The 23704-nt window shown below is 49.9% G+C and overlaps 1 protein-coding gene across 1 annotated transcript in view; it reads left to right on the forward strand.

Annotated features, from left to right (window-relative positions):
* Window positions 1-2206: 2206 nt before the first annotated feature.
* NOD1 (nucleotide binding oligomerization domain containing 1) overlaps window positions 2207-23704 on the forward strand; it is a 45188-nt gene continuing 23690 nt past the window's right edge. Inside the window, exons 1-3 of the mRNA XM_040964518.1 lie at window positions 2207-2280; window positions 2747-3108; window positions 23228-23550. Of these exons, the coding sequence (XP_040820452.1) occupies window positions 2207-2280; window positions 2747-3108; window positions 23228-23550 (759 nt within the window). The remainder of the gene's footprint in view (window positions 2281-2746; window positions 3109-23227; window positions 23551-23704) is intronic.

Genomic DNA, 23704 nt, shown 5'->3' on the forward strand with positions numbered 1-23704 from the left:
CCTGTGGCAGTGCTGGGATGGGACCCCTAACCCCAGAGCACCCCTTATGCAGGGCACAAAAATACCCTGGGGATTCAGGTGCTAAATGAAGACTAATGGGGTTCCTAGTTTCCAGTAGCTCCCATGAATGAGAAGACAATTGTTAAATAATAAATGTAGGGTTGGGTGTTTGGTGCAGCAGTTAAAATGCTACGTGTGTCACCTGTGTCACACTGCAGTGTCTGGCTTTCAGTCCTAACTCCACTTCCAATTCCAGCTTCCTGTTAAAGTGTATTGTGGGAGATAGCAGGGGATGGTTTGGTACCTGGGTCCCTGCCACTGGCACTGGAGACCAAAACTGAGTTCCCAGTTCCACGTGGGCAGCAAACCAACAGATAACGGCTCTCTCTGTTTCGTTACCTTTGAAATAATAAAATGAGTAACAACAACAACAACAAAAGATTGCCAAGGTTTTAAGATACTCAAATGATCAGAAGCAGAATATAAAAGAAGCATGTATAGGAACTTTGACTTTTGTGAAAATCAAGTAGGCATTCTTTCCCCTACTCCTCTAAGTACAAGTATACCTCCTAAACTTAAGACATAGAACACTGTGTTGAGAAAGACTCTGCAACGTGGTGGGAGGACAGGCCAGCCAGCAGCCTCAGGATGTAAAGGCATATGCAGTGCTCAATGTGCTGGGGAAGACCACACAGGTACAGTAGCAGACTATCCCACACTTTCAGCCATGGGTGAGTTGCTGGAGGCCTGGTGGGGAATTGGAAATCCAGCAGTAAAGTGTGCCCTGACTCCCTTGGGTGATAGAAGCTGAGCTCAACCTTGCACCTGTACTTCCCTGCCCATGTTAGACTCCCTTCCTCAGGCAGAGGTGGTTTGAGTGCAAATCAGCTAAGATAGAAGATTTCACTGAGACCCAGCATCTCCTCACAAACTCCAAAAAAACCTCTGCTTTCAACTGAAAAATTACTTGTCTCAAGAACCAGGGCAATGAAATGCAAATAGACATAACCAAGATAGAGTTACATTTCAACAACCTTTTCAAGATTTTAGAGCAGCCAACATAAAAACACTTTAAGAAGAAACAAGGAACATGTTTGAAAGACATGAAAACCACGGCAAGTCCTAGTAATGGCACAGAAGCTGTGGAGAACTAAACGGAAGCGCTGCCATTGAAAAATAAAGAGATGAGACTGAAAATTCCACAGGAGGACATAGAAGCAAAATGAGGCACGTGGAGAAGCAAACCAGTGAGCTGGAAGATGGAATGATTACAATTCCCCAGCCTGGAAAACCAAACCAACGCAGAACGCTTAGGGCAAGCCTTCCCGTCTGCCCAGGGCCCCGTGGGAGTGTGATAAAAGACGACTCATGGTGTCCCTGAAAGAGAACCCAGAGATGCAGTGGTTTCAACATCCTGAATTTTGCAAAGGAAACAAATCCTCTGACTGTGTCAACCCCAGAGAAATCCACGCCAAGGCACACTGCAGCCAAGTCTCACAAGGAAAGACAAGAACTTTTTTGAAAGCAGTGAGAAGTGACACCTACAGAAAGGAAACCACTTGGAACGAAACCAGAGTTTTTGTCATCAACCATGGAGGCACATGGTTGTGTGTAGGAGAAAGCAGTCCGTTTTTTTTCCAAGTGCTGCTAGAAAATCACGTCAACCACGAATCCGGGGGAGATATTCCAGATGAAGGGTGAAAAAATTACAGCTGAAGGAAATTTCCCATACAGAAAGGAAACGAAGACGGAGCCAGGGACCATCAGGAGAAAAGATTATGGTATTAATAACCAATGTGGGTTCATGTTATACTAACAAGATACTAGAAATGGCTATATTGTAAACATTGAGAACGTAACTAGATGGCCTATTAGTTTCCAACTGTCATTACAGCAAGAGACCCCACTTTCGGAACTATAAAACACAAAGGTATTATCTTATTGATCTGAAAGTCAGAATTCCAAGCCGAGTCTCCCGGAGCCACCATCCGGGTGTGTGGGCAGCATAGTGATTCCGCCTGCCGCAGCGGGGACTGAGGGGTCCACAGGCCAGCCATAGCACTCTTGCTTCCCCTTGGTTCTGGTCCATCTTCGTGGCCAAGTCCTCCTGGTGGCTCCCTCATCCACCTGTTCATTCACATGCAGGTACCTCAGGACTGCAACTGTGCCCACCTCCCATGCAAGGTGCCAGGCTGGGGCGGCCAACATGCAACCTTCCTCGACCCAGGGCCAGATTCGGGTCGCGGATATCCCTGGCGTGCTACTGTGCTACACCGCAGAGTTAGGAAATGTTATCTAAACGTCCGCAAACAATCATACCTGAATCCAAAGTCAGAAAGGACATCCTCACGACACCCAGCCAGGTATAAGACACGCATGAGTAAATGAGAGATTCGACAGAAGTAGGAGCCAGGAAGGCAGCAATGGGAGTTTTCTCGCAAGTCACTTCTCAGGGTGACCTGGAGGCAGTCGGGGCCCGGTGTTCCCATGGCTGTGGACCCGTTTGGTCCGACGGGTGGGCTCCTGCCTCTTTGCTGTGGGGCGAGACGCTGGCCTTCCACAGGCCGCCAGGGATGCGGGCGCGGCGACCGTCTCCCGGTCCGACTGGCCCCCCGAGGCTTTCTCCAGCGTTAGCCGTCTAAAACTGTCGGCTGGCAGGGCGCTGTAGCACAAAGGGAAGGAGACAGGGAGAGCTGCGCGTGTGAGCTGAGTTTGCTCAGTCCTTGGGTGAGCAGCGCCAACCCAGCTCGGGGCGTCGCCGGGGGCGCGCGGGCGCTGCGCTCAGGCGCGCCTCTGACGGCCGCGGGGCCACGGCACCTTGCGCTCCCGAGGGCCACCGCAGCGAGCGGGCGGCACCCACGTCCGCCGGCCGGCCGGCCTCCCTCGGGCCCAGCACAGCCTCCGCTGCCCCCGCGCCGCCCCGGCGTCTCCCTGGAGTCGGCTGGCCTGTGGAGTGCGTCTGCCGCGGCCACGGCCTTCCTGGCCAGGTTCCCGTTCTTGGGCCGGCGAGACGGCCCCGCGGCCCAGCTCCTCGAGCGTCTGCGGGCGCGGAGCGCTCCTGGGCCCTGGCCCTGGCTACTGGCCCCAGCGAGTTCTGCAAAGGTGGCGGTAAGTCCTAGCGACGGCAGAGGTGGGTTGGTGCGGGGTCGGTGCTGAGGGACGTGGCGCGGGGAGGCGGGATCCGTGCGGCTGGAAAGAGACGCTGGCTGCCGGGAAGAGCTCGGTAGTGGGGGGTCCGCACTGTGAACCCCGGGAATGTGCGGAATGCACCGCGGGGTCGACACAGTCGCTGATGAAGGTATTCCTGAAAAAACAGCAGATTAAAAAAAAATTATTTTGGTGTAAAACGTTTTTGAAATGCCTGCGTGTTTTATCATCATAGGCTTATTTTTGATGAACTTTCTGAAGTATGCATGAACTTCAGAAAACTTAACTTTCAGTTCCATTTTCCACGGACCTCTGGGGTACCCTGAACTGCCTCTCTGTGGTCCAAGGCAGTGGAGTGCCCCGGAGTGGACAGTTTTAAAATTGCCATGCCACGGAGGGAAGAGGGGGAACCTAGGGTCCATTCAAGCCTCTCTGTCAGCAGCCTGGAATGGGCGCGGACCCCAAAACGTGACCATTGAGGGGAGGAAGAGGAGAAGGGCAGACAGGGGCCTGCCTGGGCTTGGGGAGGGAACACCAGCCCTGAAGAGTACAATGACTGACCGGTGAGGGTCTGCTTTATACTTCAGCAGCCTGGGAGGCGCCGGCTGCTGGTACTTTAATGAGAAGTTTGGGGCATGCACAGTCTCCAGTCTCGGTGGCTGCAGGCTGGAGCAACTTGGGGTTTTGAGCCTGGTAGGGAAGTACCCTTGCCAGGGTTTTCCCTCCTTGTCCTGTTTCCCTCCTTGTCCTGCTGCAGGTGTGAGAGAGGAGCCTGCCCCTCCCAGTGAGGGTAGCTGTGAGCCAAGCAAGTGCAAAGGGGGTAAATTTCCAACCTACAAAAGAGTTTCCTTTTTTGCAGAGTGCAAAGATGTGTCGGTGTTTTAGAGTCTGTGAAACTGTTACTAGGTGACTTTGGGCCAGTTCCTCCGCTTTTCTGAGTCCTTGTTTGCTTACCTGTGGAACCGGGCAGACGCGGCTGGGAAGAGGCAGAGTGCAGGGAGCTCCTGGCAGGGGTGGTGGAGGCATGAACTGTGTCAGCTTGTATCTGACAACTCTTCATTTAGGACAGCCATGATGAGGGCAGCACATGGGGGGCAGTAGTGGGTGTGCGGCCATTCAGTGCGCTGCACCTGGTGAGGATACTGCCTTTTTTCTGGAGGCTTCCACCCCGCCCCACCATGCCACCTCTATCCCCGCCTCTCCCCTTTGGAAGCCAGGCTGTGCACAGGATGTCAGACCTGCTGTGGGCATGCATGCCAGGTTCCCCTGCTGCCAGCAGCCTCAGGCCACGCCCCTGCTGTTGTTCCTGTTTTGCTCCTGGCTCTTGGCTCTGCCACAGCTACTGTTTTTTCAATGACCAAGGACAATGGAGAATCAGTTATGTGGGGCAGGGGTCAAATCCTCCAGTCGCTTATGCCAATGTGGCAGCTGAAGGTTTACCCACGTGGTGGTGGCAGCAGCCCTGGGTAGACAGTAAGGTCGCGTAGGCATACATAGACGTCGAGTGTTTTTATCATGTTTGTGTGATCCCTGATAGCTGCTAAAGCAAAATGATCAAAGTCTTGCCACCCTCCTCCTCCCATCGCCAAAGCAAATGGTTCAGTCAGTGTTCAATACCTGAGACATAATCCTAGGGTGGGAGGTGTAAGTTAACAGTTTCTTCTAGAAGTCTCTTTTGGGAAACTTCAGGCAAGATGGAAGTCGAAAAACTGCATTTGGCATTGATGCTGAAGGCGTGGTGGGCGTTTTCACAAGTCCTGCTTCCTTTGCTCCCCGGGGGGAATCCCTTGCTGGTCCCTTGGAGGGCCTCTTTCCATCCACTCACAAGGGCTGATCTCATTCTAGGAACATTTCTCCTTGGCACACGACTGCTGGGCCAGGGCAGGTCTTTCCTGCCTCTGGTGTTGAGAAATGAGATGCCCCTTTCCATTGCTAATAACTGAAGTCTCCAAGCCTGTGCTGGGAACTGTTTTAATGCCAGACTCACTTGCTTGCCTTCTCATTCAAACTCAAGTGCTATCTGGAACCGGCACCAGCCACCCTGACATATGCCTGCCCTTTGCTGTCTTCCCAGACCTGTACCATGAAGCCCACCTGGGAGGTGTCCTGCTGAGGGGCTCTTGTGTTGGCCCCTTGCTGGGGTAGATTCCCCGGCAAGGGTGTACTTTTTAGCTGCTCAGTCAATTTTGTGTTCCAGACTCCTGAAATTAAAGATTCACGAGTAAACGGCCTCTCTGGAATTTGTGTTGTTGAAAAGTTGTATTTATCCGTGTTATTGGAAACTATACTTGATTGATTGATTTCAAAGACAGAGAGGAAGAGAGGAGAAATCTTTCATCTGCTGGCTTACTCCCTAGCTTGACCTGAGCCAGGCTGAATGAAGCCAGGAACCAGGAGTTCAGTCCAGGTCTCCCACATAAATGGTGGGGTCTGAAGTGCTTGAGTTGTCACCTGCTGACTCCCAGGCTGGGCATTAGCTGGAAGCTGGAATTCGAAGCAGCCCCAGGACTTGACCCAGACACTCTGACATGTGTTGTAGACATGCTACATGACTTATTTATTTACTTATTTTAATTTTTATTGGAAAAGTAGAGTTACAGAGAGAAGAGGCAAAGAGAGAGGTCTTCCGTCTGCTGGTTCACTCCCCAAATGGCCACAATAGCTGGGGCTGAGCTGATCCAAAGTTAGGAGCCAGGAGCTTCTTCTAGGTCTCCGACACGGGGGCAGGGGCTCAAGGACTTGAGCCATCTTCTGATGCCCTCCCAGGACATCAGCAGGGAGCTGGATTGGAGACCGAAGTGCTGGGACACGAACTGGCTCCCATATGAGATACCAGTACCACAGGCAGAGGCTTAGTCCCGGAATAATTTAAAGGACTGATACATAGAAAAATGTGAAGCCCAGATATTTGCAAAGTAAGTACCAAAAAATAGCAGCAAGCTTAAATAGAGTAATGTATTTTTAAAAAGATTTACTTACTTAGAATGTCAGAGAGAGAGAGAGAGGGAGTGACAGAGAGATTGTTTACCCATTGATTCACTTCCCAGCTGGCTGCAACAGCCAACGCTGAACCAGGTGAAGCCAGAAGCTCTGTTCATGTAGGTGTCAGGGACCCAGACACCTAGGCCGTCCTCTGCTGCTTTTCCCAGGTGCATTAGCAGGGAGTTGGATTAGAAGTGGAGCAGCTGGGCCAGAAACCAATATTCTCCCAGGTGGGAGCTGGTGTTGCAGGCAGCAGCTTTGCCTGCAAAAAAAGTTGGCCCCATCAAATAGATTAACATTTTAATGAAATGTAAAAATCTGCTCCTGTGGGAAGAGGGTACTTCAAAAACCTCATCAAAATAATGGGTTTAAAAGATAATTTTATTCAGGTGCATACCTTTTTCTGTTTCATAATACACATGCTCCAAGAACATTTTTGCCGTGTGTTTTTTTTTTTTTTTTCATGGCCAGCACACAGGCTAGATGTGGGAGAGCTGGGAGGATGTTGTAATTCGGGAGATGTTTTTGGAGCTGCATGCAGTGGGGAGGGCAGACACTGTTTGGTAAGGAAACCCTTTTCATCTTAGAAGAACTCTGGTGAGGTGATGACTTATTTGGGAAATTTTTATGTTGTTCTCATCCCCAATAGATGAAAGGTTTAGTGACTAAGTACTTCCTGTGCCTTCTTTAATATAGTCCAAATCGCTGTGATCTCAAACTCGCTGTCAGGAGCTGTGTGTGGAAAGCTTCGCTTTTCTTGTGGGGAGGGAAGGGACAGATAACCATCGTGGGGCCATTCCAAGCCTCCATCCCACAATGGCAGTGTTGGCTGTTTAATGTGGGAGCAGGCATGTTGGTGATTCCAAAGAGAGACAGAAGATCTGTGACCAATACCACACAAGTGAGATTTCATGGAAGAAGGAAAAAAGAAAGTCAAAACTGGGTTCAGGACCCTAACCCGGCTGCACAACCTTGGGCAGGATATTGAACCTCTGTGTGTGTGTGTGCATGTGTGTGTTGTCCTTTGTCCTTAAGCTCATGGGTCATCTCCCTTATAGGAGGGTTCTGAGCACTCCACGGAAAGTGTGCCCCCAACAGCCTTGCTCTCAGTAAGCAGTGGTGTTCCTGGTGGGTAGTGATTGGGGTGCCTTGGGTCCTAGTGCTTGGTCTTGCTGTCTCCTATTTGTGTGGCTTCAGATAAGGGACGTCAGCCTCATGACCCTCAGCTGCTCTCTCTGGGAAGTGGGGTAACTCCTCTCACCTGGAAATACCATCCTAAGATTAGATTCCACTGAAAGAGATCATGACACCTGTGGTCCATAGACCCCAAATAATAGTGACTGACACACACATGTACTTGCTGTGTCCTCCTCGGGCCCAAGGACTTTGGGGGTTTTTGTTGTTGCTCTTTAGGTCGTTTAATCTTCCCAACAACCCTGGGTGGTGTGTGTTATCATTTCACTCATTTTACAGAGGGGATAACCGAGCTTCGACGAGGTGAAATAGCTCAACGATTAGTGAGTGCTCTGCCCTGGATTTGCAGCACAGTCCCTGATCTTTTATTTGCTTGAGGGGAGAAGGAGGAGATGAGAGAGAGAGAACAGACTGGTCAGCTGATTCACTCCTCTAAGGCCCCCAGTTGGTGAGGCTGGACCAGGCCCATGGAGGGATCCTGTAATTGGGTGCAGGTCTTCCATGTGGGTAGCAGGGCCCCAACCACTTGAGCCATCACTGCCATCTCCTGGGGTACACAGTAGCAGGAAGCTGACTCAGGAGATGGGGGAAGGAATCAAACTCCTGTATCCTTAGCTGCTGGTCTAAACTCTCACTCCTGAAGCCCCTTTTACGTAACCCCCTACCCACATGCTAACTGTGTTCTCCCCCCACTCCATATTCACCTCCTGGAATCAACTTGCAGGTGCCGTTAGGCCAATTAGGGCCAGATCACTGCACATGGGAGACATTAGCTTCAGAAGACCCATTTGTTTGTGGGGGACAGTGGAAGCTCTCTCTTTTTTCCCTGTTGCCCCCACCCCACCTGATAATTTTTAGACCTCAGCGTTGCTTAAATGGTTTGATCTAATATCAACTAAAGAAAGAAAACAAAAGGATAGACGCTCGTGATGCATTCTGAGGGTGGGTAATATTTTCTTTGAGATACATATCTCACTGCACTGAGTTGTTTATCTTGGGTGCAGCAGTAACAGGCCTTCACCTATACAGGTATGCCATGTGTCAGGGACACAGAAACCAGACCAGAAAGTGCCCAGGATGCAACTTAGGTAGACAGCGACAGCACTTAATGTAGTGATTTGGCCGAAGTCCAGTGGCCCCATCCAAATGTACCACGGATTTTGAAACTTCTTACTCATCTGTTTTCTGTACCCTTGTGGTCAGTTGAGATGTGTCAGTCTTGTGAGAGGTCTAAGACCAGAGAACTCTGGAAAGAATTACTTGTGGTTGCCCTAGCAGGAGTTGCTCTACTGACCTGCCCTGGGAAGTGAAGTGCTTTGGCTGGTTCTCCCCCTGACACCGAGAATTGTTACCTTTTTGTAGCTCTTGATTCCTTCTAGTTCATTGGGGATTTATTTCTGCAACATGTTAAGCCAACAGCTCTAATGAGAAAGTCTTGCCAGGACCTGGAGTCTCCTAAACGCTTGGGATGTCACCGTGGAAAGAACAAACCTAGCCTCTGATGAATGGAGCTTGCAGGCTTTTGGGGGAACTCTTCATTTTGGCTGCTGTCACAGACTCCTCTAGACTGGGTAATTTGAACATCTGACATTTGTTTCTTCCAGTTGGAAGTCTGGACAGGTGAGACTGGGTTTGGTGGGACTGTCTTCGTGGCTTACAGATGGCGGCCAGCTTATTGCTGTGTGCTCTTGCAGCAGAGAGAGGGAGGGAGTCTGTTCTTTCACAGGGCATTAGTTCCATCCTGGGAATTCACACCCCCACCCCCAACCTCATCCTACTGAAATGTCTTCCCAAAGGCCCCTCCTCCAGATTCCAGAGTTTAAGGTGGGGGCACAGACATTGAATCCATAGCAGGGGTGGGGTGTAGACATGCAGATCAGTAATAACTAGCTGAGTGCTGTCATTGAAGCATCGTGCATGAGACAGAGATGTCCTAGGTCGAGGTCCCTCTGTGATGCCTCTCCTGATATGAGCCTTTACAACTAGAACTTGGGAGTGAAAGAGAGACACAGGGAGCAGCATGATTGATGACCGCATGGTAGAAGGAGCTGGGTGTGTGGAGTAGGGAGGCAGCTGCTGAGGTGTGGCCTGGGAAGGATTGTACAGAGAGGAACTGGAGAGTGAACCAAGCCCAGGCCAAGCAGAACCTTCTGGGAGTGGTGAGGACTTGGCCTCTTATTCTCAGGTGTGGAACGCTGTTAAGGTCTTCCCCTTCCCTCTACCCTCAGTAATATGCAAGAAAAAGAGAACCCATGTGTATTATGCTGTATCAGCCCTGTCTTGATGTGTGAAAGAATTCTGGAAACAGAATTCAACTCCCAGAAGAAAGAATCCAAGGCCCAGAACCATGAGATGGAAATCTGCCCAGCCCACTGCACCTACTCTGAGATTGGAAGGTTGTGGTGCTCTGGGGCACTCAGCCCCCTTCATGAGGAGCTTTGAAGAATGGACATGGAGCCGATTTAGCCCTTCCTGGTGGGCAATCTTGGAGCAAGGACAAAAGACCCTGAAGAGTAGGGTGGGAGACAGTGGTGTTAGGGGTCCCAGGTTAGGGGAAGATCCTCAAGCCGATTTTCTTGCTGGTCTGATCTGCACCTTGCAGCTATATCCAAGGGGTCTGGGAAGGGGGGTACTTTTCCTGCTCTGCTCACCTTTAGAAATCAAATTCATCTAACCATGGGGAGTCAAAGTGATTTCAGATCCTAAAGTAAGTGTTCTTGGAAATTAAAAGCTTCACAAAATGCCCAGAGTTCTTTCCGTCTGCCAAATCTCCAGAGAGCTGCCTGCAGCTTCTGGTTGTGTTCAAGGCATGTAAGGTTGGCCTTGTGTTTTGAACTCAATTCCTAAAGAAAATGAAAGCCAAACAAGAAAATCAAACAGGCAAAAACGGAGACTTGTGTGGCTGCTGTGGAAAGGAAGGAGGCAGCGGCAGCTAGCAGTGTGCAAGTTCCGGACTGTACATGCCACAGCCTTGTGCTTGGGGCCAGCCCTTGTGGGACCCCTGTTTTCCCTGTTGGAGCAGAGTGCACAATGGTGGAGCCGTGTTGTTCACAGTACCCTTTTGTTCTTGAATGTCTTAAAGGTCACTGTCAGCAGACACAGTGCACATGTTCTGGTCTTTTGCACAACTGGTCTGAGGAGGAGGTAGATACACTGAAATGCATCTCCTTCAAGTGCACGGTGTTTGTGCCTATAATGGAGGCTTTCAAGTTAAGCTGGGGGTCACGGTCAGTGGGGGGAGTCTGTTGTAGTGAGCATTCTGCTGTTTGGGTGATACCAACTCTAAGCCTGGCAGTGCTTCCAAGAGGGTAGGCCATGAGTCATGGCTTTATAACATTGTAATTTTGTAGATAAATATCAGTGCTCTGTTTCTATTGTGTTAAATGCCTATAGCAGGTACAGCAGGCTCTGGCTTTGCTAGAGATGGTGGTTGCTGGAGTTTAGTATCGGGTGGGAGGGAAGGGGAGAAAGAACCTGAAAATTCTCCTGGGTAAGGACAGCCATGTAGATGGGGAGCAGATACTGGACGAGAAAGGTGGGTCACTTTGGCATCGTCCATTCGCTGTTGAGAAGTCAGAACGAAAGCCTCTGTTGGGGTAAGAATGTCACAAGGCAGGTGAGCTGGTGATTGAAAGTGCTCAGAGGTTTGTGTTTGGTGAAAAGAAGGGGAAATGCAAGACAGGAAATGATGATGCATATAGGAGTTGTAGAATGATCTTCACCAGGGTGTTGCCTGATGGCCTGGGATTTTTTTCTTAACCCATTTAAAAATTGCTTGTGGGTTTTTAAAAAAATCTTTTTTGTTTTCCTCTTTTACTCTGTGTTATTTTTTTCCTTAGGGATTGAGTTTTCACTTTAGATTCCTCATTTCAAAACCAAGTCATGAGCTGATGGTTTCCGACTAAAACTTGGAGACCGATGAAAGCTGTTCCCATCAGATTCACTTCCCCTGCCCAGGGTGAACCTCTCATGCATTTGCAAGTGCACAGAGAATGCATGGCCTTCCCCTGTGTGTTTGGTTTGCATGAAGTTAACAGGTTCTAAACATTTCCCTCCCAGGGGCTGGAAGTTAGAGGCAGAATGAAGAGCCAGGGTCCCTTGGAGCAGGTGAGCTGATCATGAAAGGTGCTCTCTCATGCCACCTTGTTGTAGGGGAACCTTCTTGTAGCAAGGTGATTCTGGCTGTGACGGCTGTGGTTCTGGTACCCAGACAGACTGGGACTGGCTGGCAGAGGTGTCAAGCACGAGGGGGCGTGTCTGGTGTGTGGATCTCTGCCTTGATGTCTTCTTGTATGGATTACTTCTAAGTGTAGGGTAAACTGATGCTCTGTGTTGTGGTAGTTTAAACAGTCCAGAATAGGGTGGGTGGCACCAGCTGTTCCTGTTGAGAGGGTACATGAGTGTGGGGGCTTCCTGGCTGTCAGAGCCCTGGGCTGGTGGCAGCAAAGGGGCTGGGGGACACTCCCTGGACTACCTCTGCTAGTCTTTCCTGCCTAGTTTCCTGCTGTGTGACCTCAGGCTGCTCTCCCCTAGGATCTTGTTTTCCTCAGCTGTTCCCAGCTTCTCTTTAGACTTTAGATTTCTTTCTTTGTTTATTTGAAAGGCAGAGGGTGAAAGGCAGATAGACAAACTAAGAGAGCTTCCATCTACTGCTTTGCTTTCCAGATGACTGCAACAACTGGGGCCACTCCAGGCTATGCCAGGAGCCAGGAATTCTATCTTGGTCTCCCACATGGGTGACAGGGGCCCAAGTACTTGGCCATCTTCTGCTGCTTTCCCATGGGCATTAGCAGGGAGCTGGATCAGAAGTGGAGCATCTGGGACTTGAAAATGAATGCTGGCCCTGAATGCTTTTCTAATCCACCTTTAATGCCAGCACTGAGATCTAGGGCAAGGCTGTGCTCATGTGGTCATGACAGATGACCAGCAATCTCAGTAACTCAAACAGCCAGGGTTCCCTCTCTCTTTTTTAAAGATTTATTTAATTTTTATTGGAAAAGCAGATCAGAGTTACGGGATGGAGAGACAGAAATTGCTTCTGTCCACGAGTTTACTCCCCAATTGGCTACAATGACCTAAGTCGAGTCAATCCAAAGGCAAGAGCCAGGACTTTCTTGCAGGTTTCTCCAACACAGGTGCAGGATCTTAAGGCTTTTAGGCCATCCTCTACTGCTTTCTTTCCCAAGCCATAAGCAGGGAGCTGGATGGGAAGTGGAGCAGCCAGGACATGAACCAGTGCCCATATGGGATCTCAGTGCATGCAAGGTAAGCCATCATCCCAGGCCTCCCTCCTATTCTTAACATGCATGCAGGGGAGTTGGCAGAAGGCAACCCACATCCCCAGTAATGCTGGTTACTCTGCCAAAAAGAGCACCTTCTCCACCAGTGCCAATAGCTTCTTGCCACAGGAGTTCTTTCTCTTCTGCCCACATTCCTTGTGTGTAAGCCAGGATCTTTACGGGAAAGCTCACATTTAGAAGCTCACGTTTCAGGAAATGACAAGCATTTGGAGAGGGAGGATCAGCATATGAGCAGGACTAGGCCAGTTGCCAGCAAACCTGCCTTGCTTTTGTGTTTGGATTTGTTTCCAATCTATGTGTGGGAAAAGTGTCAGCCATAAAAGTGCTTGCAAAGTGACCTGAGAACAGAGAGTTCATTGTTTAAAGAACAAATACTTGGAGTGATGGGCGTTTGGCACAGCTGTTAAGATGCCACTGAGAATGCTTGTGCTCCATATCGTAGTGCCCAGGTTCGAATCCCAGCCCTCTCTCCCGTTTCAGCCTCTTGATAATGCAGACATGAGAGACAGCAATGATGGCTCAAGTGCATGGGTCCCTGCCATCACTTGGGATGACCTGGATTGGATTCTGGGTTGCCGTTGCTGGTTGTTGAAGGCTTTGGGGGGAAGTGAACCAATGGAAGATCTCTCTATTTCTCTCTCTCTCTTTGCATGTCAGATAAACAAAAGACATAAAAAATAATGGCTAACAAAAAGCCTTGGAGTTGTAGCTCTGAGTTAGCATGTTGTACAATGCTACAAAACTCTGTACTGTGAACTCAAATGTGTAGGAATGCTGTGTGATTGCAACACCAGCTGGCAGAAAGCAGTGCCATTTATTTCGAAACACACAGATGTTAAAAAAAAGTGAACGCTGACTCCCAGCAGTCTAGGTTTCTAAGGAGAGAGTGGATGGACGAAGCCAGCAGGGCTGCCAGTGGGAAAGCATTTTCTGGAAACTTCTAGTTCTCTCCTAGCACCCTGTCAGCTGGGGTGGAGGCCCTATCTACTCATTTGGGAGTAAGCATTGGGAGGGACCCTGCAGGTGGCAGGGTGGCCTCTGTCCTGGGTGCTTTTGCACAGTTCAGAGCTCTTTGCTGAAGGGATGTATGGGCTAGGGTTGTTCAGGCTGCAGGGAGCAGGCTGGGTTGTGGTTATCTGTCCATGGGGGTGTCACGGGAATAACCAGGCTGGATGGATGTGGAGCTTTTTCCTGCAGGAGTGAGAGGCCCTTCTTTTTTTTTAAGATTTATTTATTTTTTTATTATAAAGTCAGATATACAGAGAGGAGGAGAGATAGAGAGGAAGATCTTCCATCTGATGATTAACTTCCCAAGTGACTGCAACAGCCAGTGCTGCACCAATCCAAAGCCAGGAGCCAGAAACTTCCTCCAGGAACGAGTGCAGGGTTCCAAGGTTTTGGGCAGTCCTCGACTGCTTTCCCCGGCCACAAGCAGGGAGCTGGATGGGAAGTGCAGCTGCCGGGACTAGAACCAGTGGCCATATGGGATCCCGGCGCGTTCAAGGCAAGGACTTTAGCCGCTAGGCCTGCCATAGCTTCTTGAATTGAGCTCTTGCAGAATCGTCGCTGAGTCACAAAGCAATGGCGGTTGCTTTAGGCCAAGAGAGGCTGTCTGGGAGCTGCGGAGCCTTGTGCCCATGTCTGGTCCCAAGCCCTCACTACCCTGGTGCTACACCTTTCTGGGTCTGCCTGCTCCACCCACCTGGGGAACCTTGAGAGGGCAGGGAGCTATACCTCCATGTGCTTCAGTTTCCTCATCTGTATCTCACTGCTGAGGATGACCCTGGTCACCAAGGGTTGTCAGGAGGATTGCTGGGGAGGAGAAATGACTGGATGTTGAGTGAGCATCCACCGCATACCACCTCTGGTCTGGACACTGCGAGTGTGAGAGTGCTGAATCTTCACAAAAGCGTTTGGAGGGACTGGAGGCCCAGGGGTGCAGCTGCTCACTGGCCATCCCTCATTCAGCTGAGTGTGGCTCCTGAGGCTGCGTTTTTAACCCTGTGTCCCTCTGCCTCTCAGAATGGGTTTGGAGCACTGAATGCCCAATGCAGTTCTCACTGAGGTTAGCTGTTCCCACGGTTCCCTGCTGGAGTTCGTCATGGCACAGGACAGCACCCAGGCTAGGGCTCAGCCGATCCCTGGAGACTTCACGCTCATGGTGGGCCTGATGCTTGTCAACTGGGCAGAGGCTGCTGGGTGTGCAGGTTTGCTGCACCTGCTCAGGCTGGCAGGGTCAGTCGCAAGCCAGAGATTGCCACTGGCTACCTGCGTTGAGCCTCTGGTATGTGGTCTTTCTAAGGGGGCAGAGCATTGGCCAGAATTCTTCCCCTTTTTACAAAAAGGGAAAACAGGTCAAGCAAAGCATTCTGATTTCTAGAAGCCTGAGCAGTCAGAAACAAGTTTCTGCAGCTAGAGAGAGGGACTTCGAGATCCTGGTAAACGTTTGACAAAAGCACACGGTGACTGATGCCACCACACTTACCGAGATGGGCGACAGTGTGCACCAGGATTCCTGGCGTTTGATTTGGTTTTGCACTCCCGTACATTTTCCATAGTGACCAGGTGTGGGGTGTATACTTAGGGACACTTATGAAGACATGGAAAGGAACGTCTTTGTAAATCATCTTTTATCCTGTCATCTCGGGAACAAGAACCTTTTTGGGTTGCCCTGGGACAATAGAGAAAGAAGAGAGCCTGGGGTGATTCCCCTCATGGAGTGTGATATTAATTGGGTGTATCCGTGGTTTCTGGGGGCCTCCCCAGGATCTGGGGACAGCAACAGGAAGAGAAAATAGTCCCCTCCCACAAGTTCCTTTTAAGTTCATCATTCCTCTCCCAGTGCCAGTGACTTCACCCTGTGTGGTGACACTGCAGCCAGCTGCAGAATACTTGCAGGTGACCACGGGCCGACTGCAGAGCCACCCAGGACCACGGAAAGCGTAAGGACCCCTTGTCCACCCCCAGACCCTCGGCTGACACTGCTCTCCTTCCTCAAGGTTCCAAACCAGTCTCACGCCCAGGGTCTTGGCTTTGCTTTGGGTAATTTAGAATCTGCCCCTGCTAACAACGAAGAAACATCAGGCTCCTGTAATTTCTTCACCTGGAGCTCATCCCAAGTAATGTGGATTTCCTTCTGATCTTTTTTTCTTAAGGCGTGTGTGATTTATGTGTCTGTGTCAAATGCATACACTATCAGTTTGATCTGTGAATAAGTCATATGGGCTGTCAGAGAATGGTCTCTGTGGTTTGAATGCTTTGGCAATGATGAAGAGCTTGTTGTATGATGCAGTGCAGGGCAAGGTGTGGCAGACATGCCTGGTGCTCTTACAAGCCCCATGTTCTATGGCTGTGGAGCACTAGGTGCCAATGAGGACGAGCTTGCCGTCCCATTCAGATTCTCTGTGTTCTTACTGTTGTGTTTTTCCTGTATGTTGTTTTATTTACTTTTTCAGTCATTCACAGAAATCTCTTAAGGTCATTACTGTGACTGTGGTTTGTCTCTGTAGCCTTTAAATTTTGCCAGTTGTTCGAAGTTTTCCTACTGGCTGTGTACCCAGGGATGGTCTGAAGTCATCCTGGACAACGAATTGCTGTGTCCCTAGGCTATCCGCCTCCATCTAACATCTCCTTGAGTTGCAGTGTGCACTGTCATATTTCTTTTTGTTAGTGTAGATGTCACACATATTTTCTTCTTTTAAGAAAATGTATTTATGTGTTAAAGAGGCAGAGTGATGGGGAGAGGGAGAGAGAGAGATGGTTCATTTGCTGACTCAGTCCCCAAATGGCTACCGGAGCCAGGTCTGGGCCAGTCAAAGCCAGGAACCAGGAGTCCATCTACCTCACCCATGTGACACTGGAGGTCAAGACCTTGAGCCATCACTTGTGGGGTTCCCAGCCATGTGGACAGGAATCTGCATTAGAAATATAGTAGTTGAGAGTTGAGCCCTTATCCTGCTGTGAGATGCTGAGCTCATGCACAATGATGTTTAACCCACTGGATCACAACACCAATCTCTCTTTCCTCCGTTTTGGTAATGAATGAGTGATGTAAGAACTGTCATTTTATGTATGCTCTGTTTCCTTAAGCAGCATGTACTTTTTTTCTAGCAAGTGTACTAAGCTATGTTCTTGGTATAGTAAGTCTATGTTTTAAATTAGATTCTAGCATGCTGGCTCAGACATTTGGGGACCCATGTGTGATTATGTGCAGGCCCCAGGCAGGCGGGCAGAGCTCCAAGCTGGCACACTCCACTGCTGGAAGACTAGGTTCAGGGTCCTGTGCAGTCGCAAGCATGGGGGCTGTGGATTGCTCAGGGAAAGGGGCATGGGGATGTGTGGGAGAGAACTGCTGAGGGAGAATATTACAGGTGAGGAATGACTTCTGGGGGACTTAGAACACTGCACTAGCAGGTAAACGAGGAGGCTGAGACCAGGTGGTTTGGAGGAGGAAAATCAGAGGACCTTTCTGGGTCAGGCCAATACACCTGCCCACATAGGAGACCAGAGCTTGTTGGTACTGACCACTGCCTACTGGTACACACGAAAGCTAGGGCTGGGGGTAGGGAGACTGCCTTATTGGGTTCAACCACAGTTCCCGCCAGTGAGTGTCAGGGCAGGGAATTAACCATGACTTAGGCTGGGCCATGACACTAGCATGTGAGAGAGCTAGGTCTGGGGACAGATTCTTTGGGGGATTTGTGGACTTGCGCCTATGGGATTGTGATACCTGCTAGTTTGCTTGACAGTTGGAAATAGGCAAGAGTGGTCCAAGTGGCAGTACCTGCAAGTGCACCCAAGAATTGGGTGTAGAGGGGTTGGGTCGCAACAGCCACAAGCATACACAAAGGCTGAGACTTGGAGGGGCAGAATATACTGGGTAGGGGTCTAGCACCTGCTGGCACGCATGAGACCCAAGTCCGGGAGTGAGTCTGGTGGGGTAACTTGGGAAACTCCCTTTCTGGGTTGTAGTTCCCACTGATGAGCATAAGTCAGAACTGGGTGTGGGCCAGACCAGGCAAGGCTGCTGCATTTGTCAGCACATGTATGATCTGGCTTGGGAGTTGGACCAGGCAAGGTTGGGCCAAACTGTAGCACACTGGCGGGCGCAGGAGTCAGGATGGAATGTGAACTATGCCAGGCTAGGCTGTCACACTTGCTGGTGTGTATGAGAGCCAGAGATGTGGAACACACTGGGCAGGGCTAGGCTGCAGCACCCACCAGTGAGAGTTGGGACTGGGGGCAACTAGGCTTGGCTGAGCCAGGCTGCAGCATCCAATGGCAAGAGCTGAGACTGGGTAAGCCACGCTAGGCTGGGTTGGAGCAACCACTAGGATGCACAAGATCTGTGGCTAGGAGCAGGCTTGGTAGGGGACTTAAGGGGATGCCCCTGTTGGGCTGCAGTTCCTACTTAGTGAGCACAAGAGCTGGAAATGGGGCCAAGCTGAACATGGCTACAACATCCCTCGGCATGGGTGCGGGTTGGGTCTAGGGGTGTGCCAGACTGGACTAGGCTCCAGCACCTGTTGGTACTCATGAGAGCCAGAGTGAATGTTGGGTAGACTGAACTAGGTCTCAGCACCTGCTGATCCACATGAGAGCTGGGTCTGGGGGTGAGACAGGCAGGCAGGGTATAACACCCGCTAGTGAAAGCTAGTGAAAGCTAGTATAGGTGTGGACTGGTCTGGCAAGGCTGCAGTATCTGCTTGTGAAGGTTGGGACTGGAGGTGGACCAAGTCAGGTTGAGCCAAACACCTACTGGTATGCACAAGATCCAAGATCCACAACTGTGAGCTGATCTGATAGGGGAGCTTGGGGAACTCTTTTGTTAAGACACAGCTACAGCTGGTAAGTACTAAAACCAAGGCTGGGGGCAATCCAGTCCAGGCCAGGCTATAGTACCTATCAGCATACATGTGGGTCAGATCTGGGGGAGGGCTGGCCTGGACCAGTATGCAACACCCACTGGCAGGTGTGAGAATTAGACCAAGGTGCAGAACAGGCCAGGTTGGGAACAAACACCCGTCAGTTCACATTAGGGCTGGGACTGGAGGCTGGCAGGGACTAGGGGCTAACTGGCTTGGACTAGGTTACAGCACCCCCTACCTCCAAGATGAGTTGGGACTAGAAGCAGGTCAGACACATCCATGCTACAGCACTTACTGGCAAATGTTGAAGTGCAATGAGTCGTGCCAGACTGGGCCACAGCACCCACCAGCACTCATAAGACCCCAGGTTGGGAATGAACTTGGAGGGGGACGCGGCGCAGAGGGGTGAGGTGGCAGAGGCTCCCCTACTGGGACATTAGTGAGCACGAGAACTGGAACTTGGGACAGACTTAACAACAACCATTGGCCTACATGTGAGCTAGACTTGGGGGAGGACTGGGCTTGGCCAAGCCACTGTATCTACGTGTAAATACAAGGGCCAGAATAAGTGCTGACTGGCCAGGCTTTGCTATAGCATCTGCTAAAGCAAGTGCCAGGACACTTGCTATTAGTATTAGTATTAGTATTATTAGTATTAGGCTGGACCACAGTACTCCCTGAAAAGTACAGGATCCAGGACTGGAAGTGGACCTAGTAGGGAAACTGTGGGCACGCCTGTTGCTGGGCCGCACCTCCTGCTGGTGTGTATGAAAGTCAGTGCTGGGAGCGGGTCAGGACAGACAAAGAGACACGCCAAGATGCATAAGGATGACATGATAGCCTGCTCATTTGGGACTGCAGAGGACATCAAGTGTCCTATGTTAGAAGATGGAGAACAGAATGGGTTGGACAGGTCTACTGGCCAAGCTTTAATACCAAGTGTCTGAATGATTGCAACAGTGTGGGCTCTGTCAGCCAATGGACCTTGGAAGGATTTTTTCCAGCCTTGGAGCAGTGAAACCAACAGCATCTTGAAACTATCAAAACCACTTAAGCAATACTGTCAGAACATTCTTTTTCACTTTGACTGCAGCAGCTGCTCAGTTCCTGGCTGTGTGGCCATTTGGGGAGTGAATCATGGGATGGTTCTTCTCTCTCTGTAACTCTGCCTTCAAATAAAAAAATAAAGTTCCCTGAAGAATGATTTGGTGCCACTTTAACAAATGTTTATAGGTTAAGGACTTTTGGAAATATGTACATGTGTGTTATATTGGGCAGCTTTCTGGTTACCAAAATGAAATACCTGAAGCAACCCACTTGATAGAAAAGGTTTGCTGAGCTCAAGCTGAAGACCAAGTAGTCCCACTGGTTTGGGCATCTGGGAAGGGCCATGGTAGAGAAATGATTCCATGGCAAGCCAGGAAGAAGAGAATGTGTTTAGGCCCAGCCTCAGGCTTTTGTAATACCTGCTAAGGGAACCACCTCTCAGAGGCATGCTCCCAGGGACCTGTGGACCTCTGCTAGCCCTACCACCTACACTCTGTCCCTAGATGATGTTTCCCCTCTCTGAGTTGTGTTAACTTGTGACTTGGAGAATTGCAGTCTTGCATGTGTTTGGGACCAACTCATGCAAGCCACAGCAAGTGTGCTCTGTTGTTCTGTGAGTCCATGGCAGAGTGAGCCCAATAGAGGGACAAGGGTCAGGAAGGGAAGAGGGTCGGGATCAGGCAGGGAAGGAGACTGTATGGCTCTGCTGCTCCTGGCCGGCTGTGCAGCCTAAGTACCAGCACCCAGCACTGCCTAGAAACACTGACTCACCGGGAAGGTAGTTTCCTTTTATGGTTTCTGAGTTGGAACCTTCTTAAAGTGCAAGCAACTGCTATGTGCCACAGCATCTTCAGGCTCCCTGAAATGTTTCTGATAGGAAACAGGCCCCAAGCCTAGGACTTTCCAGGCTCACAGGACTGATGCCATATTTCCAATGAAGGTGTTTTTGTGCAAATTTCCACTTTGTGTAAGTGATATCTTTTTGTTTCTAACAGTAACATCAAATTCCATTTAGTAGAGTTTTTAGAAGACAGTTCACAGTGGCCAAGCTAAACATGCATGGAAAGATCGGACTCGGTGATGTAGCCAAGTGAGACTGTAGGGCCGAAGGACCAGCATTTGCCAAAGCCTGTCTCACGAGGAAAGGGTGCAGCAAGGACACTGCCACCATGCTGTCCCCGGTTCCGTTCACTCATTCTCCATTAGTAGAATCTTATTTTCCAAAAATCCCTGTTTGTATTTTGCAGGAAATGAAAGATTGAAGGAGAAAATATTGTTTGAACAGCTTCTATGTTCCTTTAAAGAATGATGCCTGGAGCATGAGAAGGTATGATCAACTGCTAATTGAGGTTTACTATCATCCACTGGTGTGCCTTAAAGGAATACATTTTTCTAAAGTTGTAGATCCTAAAGGGAAATTACAGAATGGACCACAACAGAGAAACCTGAATAGAATAGTAACTCATGATAGTCATCTCTTTTAAAACAGTTTGTTTGTTAATATATTTGAGAGGGAGAAGGGAACAGAGAAGGAGAGAGAGGGAGGAGGGAAAGAGGGAAAGAGAGAGAGACATATCACATTCCCACGCATTGATGGTTTGGCCAGGTTAAGGCCAGGAGCCAGGGACTCAGTCCACAATCCACAATCCACATCTCCCATGTGGCTGGCTCAAGGGGCTCAACCACAGGAGCACCACCTGCTGCCTCTCAAGGGTGCATGTTAGCAGGAAGCTGGAATAGCAAGCCAGCCCAGGGCGCAGACCCAGGCACTCCGACACAAGATGTGGACATCCTAACTGGTTACCTAACCATTGTCACTCACCCTTTTCATCCCTTGATTTTCTTTGAAAGATCTATTTATTTATGTAAAAGACAGTGACACAAAAAGAGAGAGGGACCTTCCATCCATTGATTCATTCCGCAAATGACCATTAACAGCTGGGTCTAGTCTTAGCTGAAGCCAGGAGTCTGAGCTTCATCCTGGTCTCCATAGGGGTGGCAGGGGATGAAGCCCTTGAGCCATAGTTTGCTAATTTTCCAGGCACATTAACAGGGAGCTGGATTAGAAGCAAAGCAGCAGGGATTCTGGCAGTGCTCATACGGGATGTGGCATCACAAGTGATAGCTTGACCCGCTGCACTACAATGGAAAGTCAGATTTAGAGAGAAGGAGATACAGAGCAGAGAGAAAGATCTTGCATCCACTGGTTCACTCCCTAAGTGGCCACAATGGCTGGAGCTGAGCTGATCTGAAGCTAGGAGCCAGAAGTTTCTTCTGGATATGCCATGTGGATACAGGCTCTCAAGGCTTTGGGACATCCTCTGCTGCTTTCCCAGGCCACAAACAGGTAGCTGAACGGGAAGTAGAGCAGCTGGGGCATGAACCGGTCCCCATATGGGATCTTGGGTGGATGCAAGGCAAGGACCCCAGCCTCTAGGCCACCATGCTGGGCTCGCTTGATTTTTTGATGAGGGTCCCTCACTTTTGTGGAACTTAGAATGTTAAATTGTGCCTGGGGTTATTGTGTGGGACAGCCCAGAATTTCCATCAAGTTTGGTGTTAAGTAATTTGATAGATTGAAAAGTAGGCATGGGGAATGGAGACTCGGTGCAGAAAACTCTGAGAACCATTGGACTTGAAGGCAAACAGGCTTGGGCTTAGGAGACACTCCAGGACAGGGGGTCAGAGGTCGACGGCATTTTTCTCATGTTTTGAGCACAACAACAACAGATGGTGTCTTTTGACATATGTGAATCCTCCTACCCAGACAGAGGACAGAGTGGCCTGTCCCAGGTCTTTCCACTTCCGAAGTGATAGTTCATTTGATAGATGTGGAGATGACTGGAGAAGTCGCTATTGTAAACTGAAGACGAGGCAGTGCCCCTTGGGGGATAGCACAGAGGAACCTGAGGAATGCATCCTATCCAAGGAAAGCAGCTTGGATGCCTGTTCTCAGGCAGACAAGGCATATGGCAGGTGCAGGAGGTGTCCTAGGCTCCAGGAAGGTGACCCCCTCCTGCCAGCACCTCCCTCTCACCTCCGGCACCCTGGTCCTTCCCTCCCTCGTTCCCACATGTGTGTGTGGTCCTTGCTTCTCCATAATTCCCCAGGGGAGTTGTGTAGCACAGGTTTTGCTGAATGCATGGGGCTAGCAGGGGAAGGGAGGTGGCACAGACAATAATAACCAACGTTTCACTAGCCCCAGTCCTTTGGTTCTGACTGTTCCACTTCAGCTCCAGCTCTCGGCTAATGCATCTAGGAAAACAGTAGAAATTGGTCCAAGTGCTTGGGCCTCTGCCACCCACGTGGTAGACCTGGCTGGAGTTCCTGGCTGCTGACTTCAGCTTTGCCTAGCCCTGACTCTTGTGGCCATTTGGCTAGTGAATCAACAAATGAAAGATTGATTTTCCTCTAGCCCCACATCCCTGTCTTTCAAATCTAAACAAATTTTAAAGAGAAAATGTCAAGTTTTGTTCAACAAAAGGCTTGGTCACTTCTTGTCACCTACCCTAGCAGTGTAACCCATTAAGCAGATGTGTTAAATTGTGATTTTTTTCTTTTATGCATCTTAGATAAAATTTTTCGAGATACCTCTCTATCCCAGGTGGGAGGTGGCAGGAGTGAGGAGGATGGGAGATCCCTTTCATGGATGACATTTCCTGTGTTGATGATTTTCATTTATTTCTTCAGAGTCTGATTGGCGAGGCTGTGGCGCTGGAGTGCTGGGTCTTGAATCCGAATTGCCTTTCCCTCCAGAAGACATATGCAGCCAACAATGTGTCCAGGAGAAGTGGCCATTTGCTATTCTGGCTATAGAAAAGCAGGGCCACAGTGAGATGGAACTAAACCCATCCAGCTCTCATTCCCACCTGAAGTTGCTGAAAGTCCACCGGGAGCTTCTGGTCACCCATATCCGTAACACCCAGTGTCTGGTGGACAACCTGCTGGAGAACGACTACTTCTCAGTGGAAGATGCAGAGATTGTGTGTGCCTGCCCCACCCAGCCTGACAAGGTGCTCCTGGCCCAGGGATTGGCGTGGGCCAAATGCCAGCCTGGGTAGCTGGAAGAGGCTGCTTGCTGCCTGTTGACCTGAATGAGAGGCGGGGGTGGCGTTTGAGTACCACGGGCAAAAGTTTTCTTTGGGGTTTTGACGAATGTATCTGTGT

This window comes from Ochotona curzoniae, unplaced genomic scaffold (assembly GCF_017591425.1).
Source record: "Ochotona curzoniae isolate NIBS_2020 unplaced genomic scaffold, NIBS_Ocur_1.0 scaffold_3835, whole genome shotgun sequence".
Classification (NCBI taxonomy): domain Eukaryota; kingdom Metazoa; phylum Chordata; class Mammalia; order Lagomorpha; family Ochotonidae; genus Ochotona; species Ochotona curzoniae.